Genomic DNA, 16,676 nt, shown 5'->3' on the forward strand with positions numbered 1-16,676 from the left:
CTCTGAGCCTTTGCCTTCTAATGACCCAGCGACACACTAAGGATTTAAAATACTATCGGGAAAATGAGTGTTGAGGATATGTTGTAAGGAAGTTCCCTTACAAGCCTGTCCTCATCTCTCTTCCCTGCCCTGTGGAATCTAGGGGTCTCTGTTTCCCTCAGTGCTGCTGCCATCTCTGGCATACACTGTTCCCTCTAGTTTTCCCAGGACTCCAGGTTCTCAGCCCTGGAGGAGACATCCACTCACGCCTGCCACACCCTTCAGCTCAAGTGTTCTCTTCCCTTCCCTGCCCTAGCTTCCTGTCATTCTCTTCTCTCTTGTCACTTTCTGTTCAGCCCCAGGCAGTTTGATCAGCATTGCCACACGTGGGTTCCCTCACTACCTTCTCATCAAGAACTGCAGAGGAGATAGAGGCCCACTTGCCTTTCTGTTGTCATTGTCTTTACTATTGAGTATATTGATGAACATGTCTTGAGTTGTTGAATTCTAAGGGTTTTAACTTTGGAAGGGACATTTTGTTCACCTGGAACTTCACATATTTGGGAAACTGAGAGATAGAATGCTTGAATGATTTATGAGCCAAGGCTCTGTGCTTGGTTCATAAACACTACAGCATTCTCAGTTCCTCAATGAGATAATTTTGAGATCTGTGTGAAGCTTGACATTAGATCCCTGGCTTCTGATGAATCATCCATGATAGGGTCTGATCTACCTTAGGAGATGCTTTTGGTAAGGTCTGAGCTCAAAGCTTCCTGTATTCCTAACTGCCAGTCATTCCTATACTGGTTCTAACTGTTGTCCATCATACCTGCTGTTCCTTCTCCACAGCATCTCCCATTGCAGTACATAATATGACACTTCCCCTTCCTGGCCTCCACTTCCTCTTTATTCCAAGTAGAAGCATAACTGGCAAGACTCTCCTTGGTCATCCAACTCTCTTTATGATTGTGTGTGTGTGTGTGTCTATGTGTGTTTGCATGTGTGTGTAAGTACACATATGTATACAAGTGCACATACACACATATGCATGTGTTATGTGGGTCAGAAAATAACCTTGACTGTCATTCCTCGGGTGCCATCTTGTTTGTTTTCTGAACGTGTTTCTTGAGAAAGGATCTCTGACTAGCCTGGAATTTACCAGGTAGTCCAGACTGGCTGGCCAATGAGTCACAAGGACCCTCCAGTCTCCATGTGCCCAGGGCTGGGATTACACATGTGCACTGCCATGACTAGGTTTTGTTTTTCAGGATAAACTATTAAACACTGGTGAGGTTTGTTGTTGTTGTTGTTTTCCTTACTTGAACAGGACCTTAATAATTATTGAAATCCCAGTCTCCTCCAATTCCTCCCCTATTTTTCCCACCACTTTTCTCTCCCAACTTCATATAAGTGTGTTTATTTTGAAGACCCAATGAGTGCACTTAGTGATAACAGGATGGGCATAGGTGTAGGGCTCACTGCTGGACCGTGGACAGCCTCTCTGGGAACACACCCCTGAAGCATGTCTCCTTTTCTCATCACAGTCACCATGGTGTAGGATTCTGTGACTTTGTCCTTTGTCCATGGTGGGATTTCTCGACTTGATCTTGTGCAGGTCTCAGCCATACGGTCTGTCATGACCTCTGATTTTTAAAAAATGTTTATTGCGTGTTGGGTGCTGGGAATAAATGATCATTTCCTTTCTATTTCAACTTTATTTTATGTTTTGTTTTTGTTTTTTTTAAAGATTTATTTATTATGTATGCAACATTCCTGCCATGTGTGCCTGCGGCCAGAAGAGGGCACCAGATCTCATTATAGATGGCTGTGATCCACCATGTGGTTGCTGGGACTCGAACTCAGGACCTCTGGAAGAGCAGCCAGTGCTCTTAACCACTGAGCCATCTCTCCAGCCCATAACCTCTGATTTTTGACATGGGTTCTGGATGTCAGTCTTGCACAGGCCTTCTTGCTTGCACAGTCAGCATTTCCTTACTAAGTTATCCCCCAGCTCCTGGCTTGCTTGCTCACTGATCTTCCTTTTGCATCTTCTTGGCTGCAGCAAGAGGTCCTCTCTGTTTTCCCACGAAATGTCCCCTCCGCTCAGCATTTGCTTCCATTTTCCTTCGGCTTGGATTGTCTTTCCCCTACTCTACAGTCTCACTATTCTCATCATCTGGCATTGGCACAAAAGGACAGCTTTCCAGGTAGTTCCATTCTGATGTCACCAAATCTTATCCCAAGCCGTACCTGATTATACCCCTGTCCATCACAGTGTTCTGTTCTATTCTTTTCATGGCATTTGCCACTAACAACAGTTCTATTGCCTAAACATGTGGTTTGCCATTTGTCACATTTCCCAACATTAACTGTAATTTCATTAACTGTAAGAACTCAGTTCTATTTTCCCTGTCTCAAGCGCCTGGATCAGAACATGTTTTGTAGTGTTAACAAACCTCTGTGCTGAGGTGCATTTGGGCTTTTCCTGAGAATCACTTTTGTTGTGGTTTGAACGTGAAACCTGTCCTCCATATGCTCATGTGTCCAAACACCTGTTCCCTGTTGCTGGAGCTGTTTGTGAAGGCTATGGCACTTTTAGGAGGAGGTGGGGCCTTTCTAGGGGAAGCAGGGCTAGGGGTGAACTTTGAGGTTACATCTGCTGTTCACTCTCTGCTTCCTAAGTGGATACAGTGTGGCCGGCCAGCCTCCCGCTCCTGACATCATATATTTTTAATTTTAGACTTTTTTTATTAGCAAGTTGACTATTTAAGATATCTGTCAAAGCACAGTCCAGGGTAGCATTCATAGTATAAAGAACCCTGACTGCTCTTCAGACTTGAGAGGGAGGAGGAGAGGAGTGGGGGGAGGACAGGAGGAGTGGGAGGCTGGGAGGAGGCGGAAATTTTTTTTCTCAATAAAAAAAATAAAAAAATAAAAAAAGAGATGCATAGGGATCGCTTCAGCTACAGCATTGAGTGGTTAACAAATGTGTACACTTCTGTGCCTTCCCATGGGTTTGGAAGTCTGGCCGGTACTAATGCTTTAGAAATAGTGCTTAGGACCCATGGCTTTGTTCCCTCGCTGTGTGTAACTTAAATTGCCCTAGTACTTATCTGAGCAGAATTCACATCTGCTGTGGAAGTGAACACATCTTCACACTGTTTCTAACCATCAATGGTGTGTGTCTGTGTGTGTGTGCACGCGTGTGCATGTGAGCATATTGATTCAAGTGTGCGCTTGTTTGTTGAGGACAATCTCACATCAGGGATGAGGAACTGGCTTTTTACTTTGTTTTGTTTGTAACTGTAGAATCAAACACTTATTATTTGTGCTAGGATCCCAGGTGCCAACATACTAGATTTTTTTCTGTGTGACTCTAGGAATGGAACATAGGTACATGTGTTTGCAAGGCAAACATTTTGCAGACTGAGTCGTCTCCCCGGCCAGGTGCTATCACTTTCATAATTCACTGTGTATTTATCATATGCAGAAATCACAGCGAAAATTATATTCAGAAGTCTCCACAAAACAGCATGGGCCAACCTACTGGATAAGTGTTTTATATACATGGATGCTATACATATAGGCATATATGCCTTATAAGCGTATCTACTATAAGATATACCTTTATATACTTCATAATGCATTTTCAAAATTGAAGTAGTATGGATCCTTGAGAGCACCTAGGTGAATGTAGTTTGAGAACCTGTGCCTCCTCCAGTGTTGCTTTCTTCTAAATAGATAACATGAGTCCCTTAAAGGCAGAGGTTATTGTGTTTTGCTTCTATCTTTATGGATAATCTTAATTTAGTGCCAAATATAAAGAAATCTGTCCATATGGATAATCCATTTCAGGTCAGGTGGTTAACAATCTGCTATACCAGAGCCAAGATTACTGCAGTATGTACTGGGCATTAAATTGGATGATTTCACCTTGTATGTGACCCAGAGCCTTGGTCATGACACAACAGATGGAATATTGTTCATATGGTACTCTCTTTTTTATCTTTTGTGTAATTGTATGGAATGCATGTCCTTGTGTTCATATGTATAAGTATAGTTGCATATGACAGAGACAAAAGACACTTTGGATTGTTGAAGCTAACCTTTCGCCTTGTTTGGGATAGGATCTCTTGTTTACTGTTGTATATGCCAGGCTAAGTGGCCTGCATGCTTCCCTGGATTCTCATGCCTCTGCCTCCCATCTCATTGTAGGAATGCTGGGAATATGAACACATGAGATTGCATCTGACTTTAACATGACTCATAAGTTCATAAGTATGAACTCAGTTCCTCATACTTGGGCATCAAGCACTTTTACCCACTCAGCCATCTCTGTCGCCCATTGTATGATAGTCTCTTGATGTATATTTTCCCCTTGAAAGCAAGAGCTACACGAGAGTCTCAAATTAACACTTCTCAGCTTCCAAAAAGCTGTCAGAGACAAGGTGGAGTGTGGAGCTTCCAACAGGGAGGCAAGACAAGACAAAAAACATTTTATGTCTGCCTCAAGGCTGTACAACAAATTCTGAAGTGTTAGAAGCAGAACACAAGAGTCCTTAGAAATTAGGTTATTCGTGGCTGGAGTAACTATCTGGTTTGAGCACAGAATTCCACCTGGCTGGAAAGACAGCCCAGCAGTGCATACACTTGCCCTGCAGACATAAAGACTCAAGTTTGTATCCCAAGACCCCATGTAAATGCCACATGGATATGCAAATCTGCCTGTAATTGCAGTCTTGAAACACAGAGACAAGGGACCCCCAGATCAAGCTGGTTATAGAGATTAATCATATGGATAACCTATTATTCTGACTGAGCGATACTGTCTCAGTGAATAAGGTAGAGGAGTGATATACAAATCTTTCTACCACCAACCTCAGTCCTCCGCATACATGCATTAATGCATGCGTACATATGTTCATACCACACGTATTCATCTGCCCCCATACACATGAAAAAATGCACATATGCATGTATGTAATACACCAAAAAATGGACTATAAAATCTGAAATCAACATTTCAATATTGTATGATATTTATTTTTTCTTAAATCAGTTAATTAGTTGTATGTACATTGAGTTTCATAATTCTCTTTGCCTTTCACAGATGAAGGCATCAAAGTTGGTATATTATTCTCTGTTTTTACCTGGATTGTACTGTGATGATACAAATTGATTAACCACGTGACTGTGCCCAAAGCTTGACTGGCTCTGCAGCTTCTCCAGCTTGGCAGGCAACATGCATCTTCAGCCATGGTGGGCCCAGTGACTTTACTATACTAGAGTCTAGGTGGGGAAAGCCAAAAAACAAACAAACAAACAAAAAAACCCACACACAAAACATCTTCTGATGTAGGGCTGGAAAGACAGTACAGTTAACAAAGTACTTGATATGCAAGCATGACAACCTGAGTTCAGCCCACAGAACTCATGTAAAATGTTTAGGCATGGTGGCGTATGTTTCAGTCCCAGCACTGGGGATGTGGGGACAGACACATCCCCAGGTCAAGGCTTTCTGTCATCTAGCCTTGCTTACTTGGTGAGTTGTAGACTGGAGAGAATCCCTGTCATGAAAATAGTCAAAGTGGTGGCATTTAAGGACTATTCCCCCTGAATGTCTTTCTGGCCTACCTCTTGTATACACACACATGGGCCCGGGTGCACACATGTCGACCCTTGCATGTGCACATACGCGCACACACAGCATACAAGTCTCCTGTGCTCTCTGATGTCAACACCACTCATCTTGGTTTACAAATTCTTTTCTACCTCAGCCCAGGAAAGGGCTAGGAAGCAACAGAGTCCAATCCAGGCGTCTCACTTGAGATTTCTGCCGTGTTCCATCTGTAGATTATTGAAAACAGAAATTTTCTTTTGGCCTTCAGGAAAGAGTGTCTGAGGCAGAGAGAAAACACCAAGAAGAGCTGGCTGACCTCCATTCAGCAGTAGATGAAGACTCAAGAAGTGAAAGCAGCAGTACTGATGAGGGAAAGGAAAACACCAGGCTGCTCTTGCAGAGACTGAAGGCCCTGGAGGTAAGGCACCCACGGTCTACCACTGAGAGCAAACTCAGTGGTCTACTACTGCTGGTGCTGGTGCTGACTGTGAGTCTGTCTTGCTTTCTTAGTTCTCCCAGATGGGTGATCTGTCTGCCATTAGGATCCCTTCGTCAACAGTGCACACAATTAAAATTCACCGCACTAGAAGGGTCTCGACTCAGTAAGTCCTGCTGTATGGCCTTCAAAAGAGCACCACAACTTGCTTCCCAACACTAGTATCTGAAACTGCGAGCACTTTAGGCAGGGCCTGTGGAACACTTGGCTTCCTTTTCGCAATACCGCATAATATGGAAGCATGGGTGAATGAGTAAGCAATGTAAAATGGTTGCGAAAGGTGTGTGGGTGTTTACATACAGATTTTTGTAGTAATTTTGGTAGACCCATTTCCTTAAGAAAAAAAAAGGCATGTATAGATATCAGCATGTCAAGTACATGTAGAGAGAGAATCTGCGCCAAGTTGTGGGGTCTTTGCAGGAGATCTGGATGCACCCAGCTCTCCAACCCACAGTCTAAACGTACCAGATGCTCTGTAACTTTGAGGCCTTTATGCCACCTTAATTGTTCTTTCCTCAGCTATCCTAGCTGTCATCAAAGAGGATTTTGCTTAATTGCTCTTGTTTGAGGTATTTTTATTTATTTTCTTTTTTTAAAATTTATTTATTAAAGATCTCTGTCTCTTCCCCGCCACTGCCTCCCATTTCCCTCCCCCTCCCCCAATCAAGTCACCCTCCCTCCTCAGCCCGAAGAGCAATCAGGGTTCCCTGCCCTGTGGGAAGTCCAAGGAACCCCCACCTCCATCCATTTCTAGTAAAGTGAGCATCCAGGCTGCCTAGGCTCCCACAAAGCCATTACGTGCAGTAGGATCAGAGACCCATTGCCATTGTTCTTGAGTTCTCAGTAGTCCCCATTGTCCACTATGTTCAGCGAGTCCGGCCTCATCCCAGGCCTTTTCAGACCCAGGCCAGCTGGCCTTTAGAACATCCCCATTGTCTCCCTGTGTGGGTGCACTTGTTTGAGGTATTTGAGACATAAGTGGGGATATTTGAGATTTAAGTGAGGGTACTAACTTGATTCATCCCAGAGGATTGTTTGGGAAGAGAGTCTACATGAGGGATTGTTTCCATTTGGTTGTACTTGGACATGGCTGTCAGAGATTGTCTTGATTGCCGTGTTTGATCTGGAAGGACCCAGTCCACTATGAGTGGCACCATTACCTAGACAGGAGTTGCTGAACTGTGTAAGAATAGGGAGCTAGAGGTGAGTACAGGCCATACATGCATTCTCTCTCTGCTCTTGACTCTGACTATGACTCTGTTCACATTCCATTTTCCCTGTCCCTTCCACTGTAATGTCCCCACATTTGTAAAACACAATCTGGATTGTAGGTTGTAAATCCTTTTCTCCTCTAAGTTTTCTTCTCTATCAGGGTGTTTCGTCTTAGAACAGGAAACAAAATTAGAACCCCGTCATCGAAAAATACAGTCTAGTGATGTAGCTAATGTGCTTGCCTATCAGCGGTGGAAGCTCCGAGTTCCCTCCTTAGCATTACATAAAATGGGACATAGTGGTATAGACTTGAAATCTCAGCACCCAGGAGTTGAAGCAGGAGGATCAGGAATTCAGGATCATCTTTGATTACAAAGTGATTTCCAGGATGACCTTGGTTACACAAGAACCTGCCACAAAACAAAACAAAAACAAAGGAATTATAATAAAAGTATAGTTCTACTGTAGTACCCACAAATCTGGAATAGTTTTATGATATGCATAACCAGGAAAAGAAGCCTGTGGCCTGCTTCCTGCCTGCTGCCCACAGCCCTGGCTCAGAGCCCTGGCATCCTTTATTGAGAGCAGTGTCCTTGAGATTCTGAGTTCCTTAAGGCCATGGTCACTTGAGCCAGATTCTCGGAATTTATTTGAATCCTTACTCTCCGCTTTATTATTTTAAAAAACTTCAGAGTCACCTAATCTCTTTCCGTTTTTCTTTCCTCACTTGGATAAATGAAGATAATAATAGTACACAGCCTTACTGAAAAGCAGTGGAGATTAAACCGCTTATTATTTCTGAAGTTCACTTATTCTTGGTCCCTTCTATGTTCTAGTTTCATCTCTGTTGATGCAATAAAAAAAACTGAGAAAAAAAGCAACTTAAGGGATTTATTTCACCTTACAAACCCCAGGTATCAGTTCATCATTGCAGGGAAGTCAAGACAGGAGCTTTAAACAGATAATCGCATCACATCTACCTTCAAGAGCAGAGAAATGAATGCATGCTTACTTGCTTGCCTCCTTGCTTGTGCTCAGATCGATTTCTCTACTCTCATACAGTCTAGGCCTCCAGACCAGGGAATGGTGACACCCAAAGTGGGCTGAGTTTTCCCACATCAGTTAACATTAATAATTAAGACAATCCCCACAGACAGGCCCATAGGCCAACCCAGTCCAGATAATTACTCACTGAAGTCTCTTCCCAGATAATTCTAGGTTGTGTCACATTGAAATGTAAAGCTAACCATCACATGTACTGATCTGCTCCAAGGTTATTGCCTATCTCTTAGTCATGTGCTCATTGTTTAGCTGAATAAGATAATTAATACAAAACTATGGTTAAAAAAACTTGGATACTCCACATAGACATTCTTGAAAATGGATGTTTTAGAGCCCGGGCAAATGTGTTAGAGCCCAGGCAGAAAAACCATTGACTAGGGAAACATCTGGATCCCCTAATGAAAGGGGCACGGATCAACTGTGTCTCCAGGAACTCTCATACCTTGGTAGAGTTTTAAAACCACTTAGGAAACATCCTTGGGGGGAAGGGAAGATTCCATCCAAGAGTGTTGAGAAACTCCATAATGAACTAGATTCAACAGGAATGAGCTGATATTACGTGTACTTTTGTTGTTAGTTCTTACTTAATGATTACAAAGAAATTGTTCTCAATCACTCTCATTGTCAGGCAGAACTTTGTGAAGGGCATTTTATTTAATCAAGCTAAGAGGTGTTTGGAATGTCTTGGGCATCAAATTCTTCAACTCTGTGCGTGTGTGTGTGTGTGTGTGTGTGTGTGTAGTTTTTCCCTTCCAAGAGATCATTACATATTGGGCAACAACTCTTTCATCCAACATTATTCAGATGCAATAATTAATGTCTTGTGCCATTAGTCCCCATAGCTTCAATTCATAATGTTTTTTTCTTATTTCCTGAATTGAATTGCTGGAGTGGAAGAGTGACTGTTTATTTGTAAATTCTTTGTTTCATATTTTTTAACTCAGTACTTTTTCCTTGATCTCACTATCTGACTTTTTGATGAATTTGTGATTTTATTAATCAATATTTATTTATTTCATGTGGGTAGGTGCACAGGAGAAGCACATGTGTTTAGTTCAAAGGACAGCTGTGGGAATTGGTTCTCCCCTTATACTGTGTTGGTTCTGGGAATTCCATGCAGATTGTCAGTCTTGTTGGCAAGAGCTCTCACCCACTGAGCCTTCTCACTCATCCCCATTATCTCCTTAATGGCATAAATTTAGGGGAGGGGGTTTGAGCTAGGCTTTTAGGTAGTCCAGCTTTGAAATCTCTCTAGGGCTTTCTTGATCTCTTGATATTCTTGGCTCCACCCCCTGAAAGCTAGCATTGCAGATCTGCATCACACCCAGGTCTATTACATCTTTTATTTTCATGCAATTGGGTTTTATATGAATCTCATATACTATGGAGTTTTAAATTGTATTTCATGTGCTATGTGTATTGAATCATTTGCATACGTTAAAAATGTTGTGGTTAAATAAATTGCTCATTTTTCTAGAACTAGCCGCAAGCACCCATGTTGGTTGCAGCATTTTTAGCAAAATCTTCTTTGGGGAGTCTGCGGGGAAAATTTCCAGAAGGAATCTAGATACATTGGCAATATGTGGTGTTAGAATAAAAAAGAATGTTTCCCACCAGTGTGTTTCTTGAGCAACCGTATGTGTATGCTTTAATCTGGGTCTGATATGATAGGAAGGAGAGGGAACAGGAAGCAGACTGTCCTGGGCCAGTGAGATAGCTCAGAAGACAGAGGTGTTTGCTTCAAGTGTGAGGATTTGAGTTCTAGCCCCAAAACCCACATGGCAGAAGGAGAGACAGATCCCTTCAGGTTGTCCTCTGACCCTATATGCTCATGTGAGTGCCATGGTACAGACATGACCATACACACTCACACATGCATTCACACACACACACACACCCTAACACACAGAGAGACAGACAGACAGACACACACACACATGCGCACACACACACCCTAACACACAGAGAGACAGACAGACACACACACACACAGGCGCACACACACCCTAACACACAGACAGACAGACAGACAGACAGACAGACACATGCACGCACACACCCTAACACACAGACAGACAGACAGACACACACACACACACGCACACAAACACACACACACAGACACACTGTTTTTTTTAAAAACAGGAAGAAAAACACCAGGGCCTCCAGACAAGTCCCAAGGAGGTATGAAGTAGACTCTGGATGACCTGCTAGCATTACACTTCTGACTGATGTGACACGCATGTCTGAAATGCTACATATGATTTTTTAAACAGTTTACCTTTGGCAGCAACCTGGGTCATATCAGAGTAGCACCTGACTTTGGTAATTGAGTATGGGCCCACTCCTTACATGCGCAGGTCAGAGTCTCCAGGCTGTACACTGAGGTTCAAAGACTCTCGTGTCCTAGAGCAAAGACTTAGACCACAGACACTTGAAAGCAGCAGAGACAGGTTATTAGATGAAGGAACTCAAGAGAATGGAGCTAGGACAGGTGAGACGCTCTAAGAGGCTCAACCAAGAGATGGCGAGCCCCGGTGAGCCATTTCCACCGTACCAGCTTCTCCCATGCTTGTCTGAGCATGCTTCTCTCACATAGATGTAGCCCAGGTGGGGAGCATCCTCCAGTCTCTGCCAACTGGCTTCTTTCATAGGTTAACGTAAGTACCTCTCTCTCCGTGCCCTCTCTGTTCGCCTGCCACACAGGCACTCCATCCCCACCCTCACCTGACGAATGTTTAGGACACCCACCTTCCCTGGTACTGTACTCTCCATAGTCCTTTCTCTGCTGGGTCCTGCTGGCTTTCAGCTTTCATTTCCATGGTTTTGCCCAGTACCAGCCTTGTGTGGAACTGCTCCCCCTTGGTAAATACCTTAAGCGGTCTCCTTCTGCCCATGCTTATCAGTCCCACAGCCTCAGTTGCCCCTGTCACAGTTGCCCTTGTCACAAAGCAAGACCAGTTGTGTCCCCATTCCCACCGGCTCCAGCCAGTTCTCTGTGTGACTTATTTCTCTGGTTCCCTCCATGTCCTTACAGGGCTCCTCAAGGGGTCTTGCTAAAGGGACAATTCTCTTATTCCAGAAAAGCCCAGAGGCAGCTGCCAAACAGCATGTGGATACAGAGGCATATAGTCCCTTTCTGCATCTTTCTCAGCCTGGTGGCTGTGTTGAGTCATTTGCATGTACATGGATAGGAAGCTCAGACCCTAGTAAACCCTCTGGCCCCAGTAGGTTGTGGAAATATTGTATAGGCTCCAGACACATGCTAGAGAGACTATTTGGTAGTTTTGTGTCTGTGTTCCAGAGCTAAAAGAACAAAAAGAACCCCATGCACATGCCCTTTAGTGTTTGGGTATGCAGATGTGAGTCTTCAATTTAAGTTTGAGATCCCAAGGCTGCCATCTCAAGTACTGCTTGCCTGTTTGCCTGCCTGCCTCCATGCATGTATGCATACATACCTGCCTGCCTCCATGCATGCATACCTGCCTGCCTGCCTGCCTTTACTACTGTGTATGTGTGTATACTTGTGAGTGTGTAAAGTTGGGTCTTTCTTTAATCCACCTTTGATTTCGAGACAGACCATCTCAGTGAACCCAGAGCTCATCAACTCAGCTAATCTGGCTGGTCAGCAAGGCCAAGGAGGCTCCTGTCTCCCCCTTCCCAGCACTGAGATTACAGATGTGAGGCACCAAGTCAGGATATTCTATATGGGTTCTGGGGAGTGAGCGCATGTCTTCATGCCATGGCAAGCACTTAACCAGTAGAGCATCTCTGAAGGATTGCTGTCTTTACTTGGCAAGAAACTCACAAAGCCTTCTAAGTTACGCTGTGGTACCTCACTTGTGGGAGGATTTCTTCCTTAAACCCCACTCTGTGGAGTTTATTACAGGATCCTTTCCTACTTACTCTCTGAAGTCCCTTGGCTACATCTGGGGTCTAGCCTGGTCTCTTCTTGGAGTATTCAACTTAACCTCTGGGTTTGCTCCTGAAGCATTTTCTTGCTATGCATGATTTTCTCACCTCTAGACCTCATGCTTCGGTGCCAACAGCCCTCCTCGCCACTCTAGACAAGCCTCTCACAAAACGATATATCAAGATAGACATCCCCATGCTTATTCTCACCTCCTACAGCCTCTGATTCCCAGACTCTAGCCAAGAGCAGAGTCAATCTGAGGACACTCACGAGTTCTGAGCCCCCGTTGACATGCTGCTGTCTCGGCTGGGGCCTCAAGGTTAGAAGAACCTGGCCTCTCATAGGAATGATTTATTTTGTGCAAAAAAGTATGACAATTAAATCCGTTAAGGTGAATAACAGCCTTTTCTACCCAATTATACCTTTCTGTGAAAGTTTGACAATTAAAGTGCTAAGCATAGGTTTTTGTTAATAAGTGATTCTGTTTAAAATTGGGTAGTTTAAAATAGTCAAAGCTAACTGTACATCACAGTTATTTATGGAACTCATACTTAATCTATGCCCTGAATAATCTCAATGGGTCAAATGCTGTTCTCAACCCTAGGGAGGTCAGTGCTTATGGTTTCCACCTCAGAGGACAGAGACAGGAAGTACGTACTTAAGTAATAAGAAAATAAATTAATGGACACATAAATGGCTCCAAATGAGAAAAAAATAAATAATCCACAGGGAAGAGTATGAGACAGGAGTGACAGGCATTTAGCTTCCCAGGAACCCCAGAGTATCAGGCCACTAAAAGGCAATATGAATAATAAACAGGGGATAGCTTGAAAAGCATCGGGAAGACCAACACTGTAGAAAGTAGTGTCTGTAAAGGTAGAGAAAGCACCTGCGTGGGTGGAGAAAGCTTGCAGCTTTATGGGAGCACAAGTCAGGACTATGGCCAGAAATTCCTATAGGTTTTACTGTGAAATTTCTTCCTTGTTCAGTTCTTACCAGCACCGCACAGAGAGCCGTGGGATTGGAGGTCTGAGTCTGACGGGCTCTTCTGTGCCCACCGTATTTTCTAGTCTCCTTAGGAAATTCCAAGTGGGCTTTTATTAATGTGGGAGTGGAGCGTGTGCTAAAGCCATCCAGGAGCTGAGAAGATAGCTCGTGGGGTAAGGACACTTGCTACACAAACCTGATGAAATGAGTTCGTATCTCCAGAACTATGTAAAATCCTTATGCAGTAGCACAAGTGTCTACAATCACAGTGAAACCTACAAGGATTACTAATGGAGTGGATGTAGTGTATGAGGGGCGCTGGAAAATCAAGAATGATTTTAGATTATTTCATCCTTCACATCTGAGAGTAATGTCATAACAGAAAGAGGCCAGCCTTGAAAGAGAGGTGGCTCATGGGAAATGATGTTCTAGCTATCAGCTTGCATGGTCCTTATTGAGACACATGTTCAGCAATCAAGTGACAATGTTCAGAAGGTTGGTGGTTATCCAAGGTTGAGGTGAAGGCTGCAAAAATGGATCTGAGGGTCATCAGCATATAGATGACATTCTGCAGGGTGGTACCAAATTAAGTCACTTGAGATGTGTGCTGGTGGATGCAAGGAGGGCCAAGGAAGAGCCCCGGGGAGCCTCTACATTAGGAAATTTGCAGAGATCAGAAAAAGACAACAAATAATCCTGTGTAAGGGTAGGTAGTGAAAATGAGTGAGGTGTCAGAGAACCTAAAGAAGAAAGGCAGTCTTAAGAGAAGAAACACAAAGTCCAGGGCTGACTCTCTTCTTCATAGCAAGCCTCTATCTTTATAACCATGGTGTCGTATTACAGTGACTCGGAAGGAAAAGGTGGGAGAGCAGGTGTAGAAGGTTCTTTGTTTCTACTGTAGGTTCATTTCTGTTGTGGTTATGAAATACCCTGAGCAACAGCACTATAGGGAGAGGAGGGCTTATTTGGCTGACAGTTTCAGGTCACAGCCCCTTATTTTGTGGTACCTAAGGTAAGAACTCCAGAAGTTAGTCATATCACATCCACCGTCAAGAGCAAAATAAATCACTAATAACAGCATATTCACCCTTGCTTCCTCCTAGTCACACAGCTTTCTCAACTCTCCCCATCTCGATCAGTAATCAAGGCAGTTCCTCACAGATCTGCCCACAGGCCAGCTTAGTCTAGATAGTTCTTCACTAAGACTTTCTTCCTAGCCGATTAGAGTTTGTGTCTTCATTAGGGTTTTCATAATGTGAAGAGGCAGCATGAGCATGGCAACTCTTATAAAGGAAAACATTTAACTGGGGTTGGTTTACACTTCAGAGGCTCAGTCCATTACCATTATGGCTGGAAGCAGGGCAGTGTGCAGGCAGACATGGTGCTGGAGAAGGAGATGAGAGATCCACAGGCAGCAAAAGGAGTCTATCCACACTGGGCATAGCTTGAGCAGAAGAGACCTCAAAGCCCACCCCCTACAGTGACACACTTCCTCCAACAAGGCCACCCCTCCTAATAGGGCCACACCCTATGGGAGCCATTTTCTTTCAAACCACCATATTGTATCAGGGTGACATTTAAAACCAGCACAGTGTCTGTTTGTGTGTCATGTGTGTATATGTGTATAGAGGTCACAGGTTGACATCTAGTGTCTTCCTTTCTTTCTCTCCATATTTTTTGAAAGAGGGTCTCTCCTGAACTCGGGGCTCAGTCATTCAGCTAGAGAGCCTGGCAATAAGAACTGTGACTGCTCCTGTCTGCACACCAACAGCTCTGAGATTCTAGGCTTACCTTCATGCCAGCCTGGCATTTATATGGGTAGGGGGCATCTGAATTGTGAGGTTGCTTAGGTGTTGGTCCTCAGGTGCAATCAACATTTCTGGAGGCAGGATTTCTCACAGCTTCTGGGAATTTCCTGTCTGTCTAAGCTGGCTGGCAAATGAACTCTCTTTTCTCTAACACTGCAGAAGTGGAGTTGCATGCCCTCAATTACACCTGGCCTCTTTTATGGTCCAAACTCAGGTCCTTGTGTTTGGATAACAATTCCTTCACTGGCTGAGCCATCACCCTGGCTCTAGTGGCTCCTTTGACAGTTCCTCTGAAATAGAGTGGATGTGGTAGGTCAGACATGGAGCCATGACACAGATATACCCCTTTTAAAATGTGGGGTGAGCTAGTGGGGGAGGTGATACAGTGGAAAGGTCAGAGGTGACGGGGTAGAGTCCTCAACACCAATGTAGATGTAAGATACGCAAGCAGGCAGAAAGGGTGGAACTGCGCCAGAAACACAGCTTTTTGAAAAGTCAAATGCCTAAAATATACTTCAGGAAATCTTAATTCTCTAAGTCTATGACGGAAACCAAACACCTGTATCCTTTTAAAACTCTGCCTGTGTTTCAGATGCGCAGCCAAGATTGAGAGCCATAAATAACAGCTTTGCTTGAGAACATTTTCTGTTGCTATAACAAGATACCTGGAGCTATGTAACTTTTTAAAGTCGAGACAGTCATGAGGCTCAGGAGTCTGGAGGATGAAATCCTTTAAGCATGGGGTTGACATGCAATGAGGGTGCATGGCTGAGTCATAGTATATGCGAAATGAGGAAAAGAACCAGGCAAGTGCAGAAGAACCAGATAGGAAGCAAGGGGCCAGGAAGGAGGCATACTTCCCGAAGACCTGGTTTAAATACCTGGGTTTCTCTTCACCACACTGGGGGCCAGGGCATCTCTCACATGAACTACCAAGAGACAACCTGGGAAGGCTTTGAGAGTGACGGTTTATTGAAATGGCTTAGATAGGTGCCCCCTTTTGTACCTATTTTCCTTCATCCCTGGATGCAGTAAACATGCCCTGAGCCCTCAAACCTATATTCAGAACCTACTTCTATGCTTGCCCAGAGCCAGTAAGTCTGAGACACTGTGGACTGCCTGTATTCAAGAACACCATGAACCAGGCACCATGGGCATATCTGTAAATCCCAGGACTCCCGAGGCTCAGACAGAAGGACCAAGGGTTTGAGGCTAGCCTGAGCTACATAGGGAGCATGCTCTCAAGTAACTTCAATAAACCAATAAATAGTTAAATAAGTGAATTTTCTTTTAGAATATTGTGTGTGTGTGAGAGAGAATGTGTGTATTTTTGTGTGAGAGAGAGAAAATGTGTGTGTTTGTGTGTGAGAGAGAATGTGTATGTTTGTGTGTGTGAGAGAGAGATAATTTGTGTGTGTGTGTGTGTGTGTGAGAGAGAGAGAGAATTTGTTTGTGTGTATGTGTGTGAGAGAGAGAATGTGTGTATTTGTGTGTGTGAGAGAGAAACTGTGTGTGTGTGTGTGTGAGAGAGAGAGAGAGATAGAGAGAATTTGTTTGTGTGTATGTGTGTGTGTGTGTGTGAGAGAGAGAGAGAGAGAG

General features: G+C 43.9%; 1 protein-coding gene across 1 annotated transcript in view; it reads left to right on the forward strand.

The window, feature by feature from the left end:
• Nckap5 (NCK associated protein 5) overlaps nucleotides 1–16,676 on the forward strand; it is a 648,901-nt gene that overhangs the window by 306,764 nt on the left and 325,461 nt on the right. Inside the window, exon 6 of the mRNA XM_026779774.1 lies at nucleotides 5,868–6,017. Within this exon, the coding sequence (XP_026635575.1) occupies nucleotides 5,868–6,017 (150 nt within the window). The remainder of the gene's footprint in view (nucleotides 1–5,867; nucleotides 6,018–16,676) is intronic.

The sequence above is a fragment of the Microtus ochrogaster genome, chromosome 6 (assembly GCF_000317375.1).
Source record: "Microtus ochrogaster isolate Prairie Vole_2 chromosome 6, MicOch1.0, whole genome shotgun sequence".
Lineage (NCBI taxonomy): Eukaryota > Metazoa > Chordata > Mammalia > Rodentia > Cricetidae > Microtus > Microtus ochrogaster.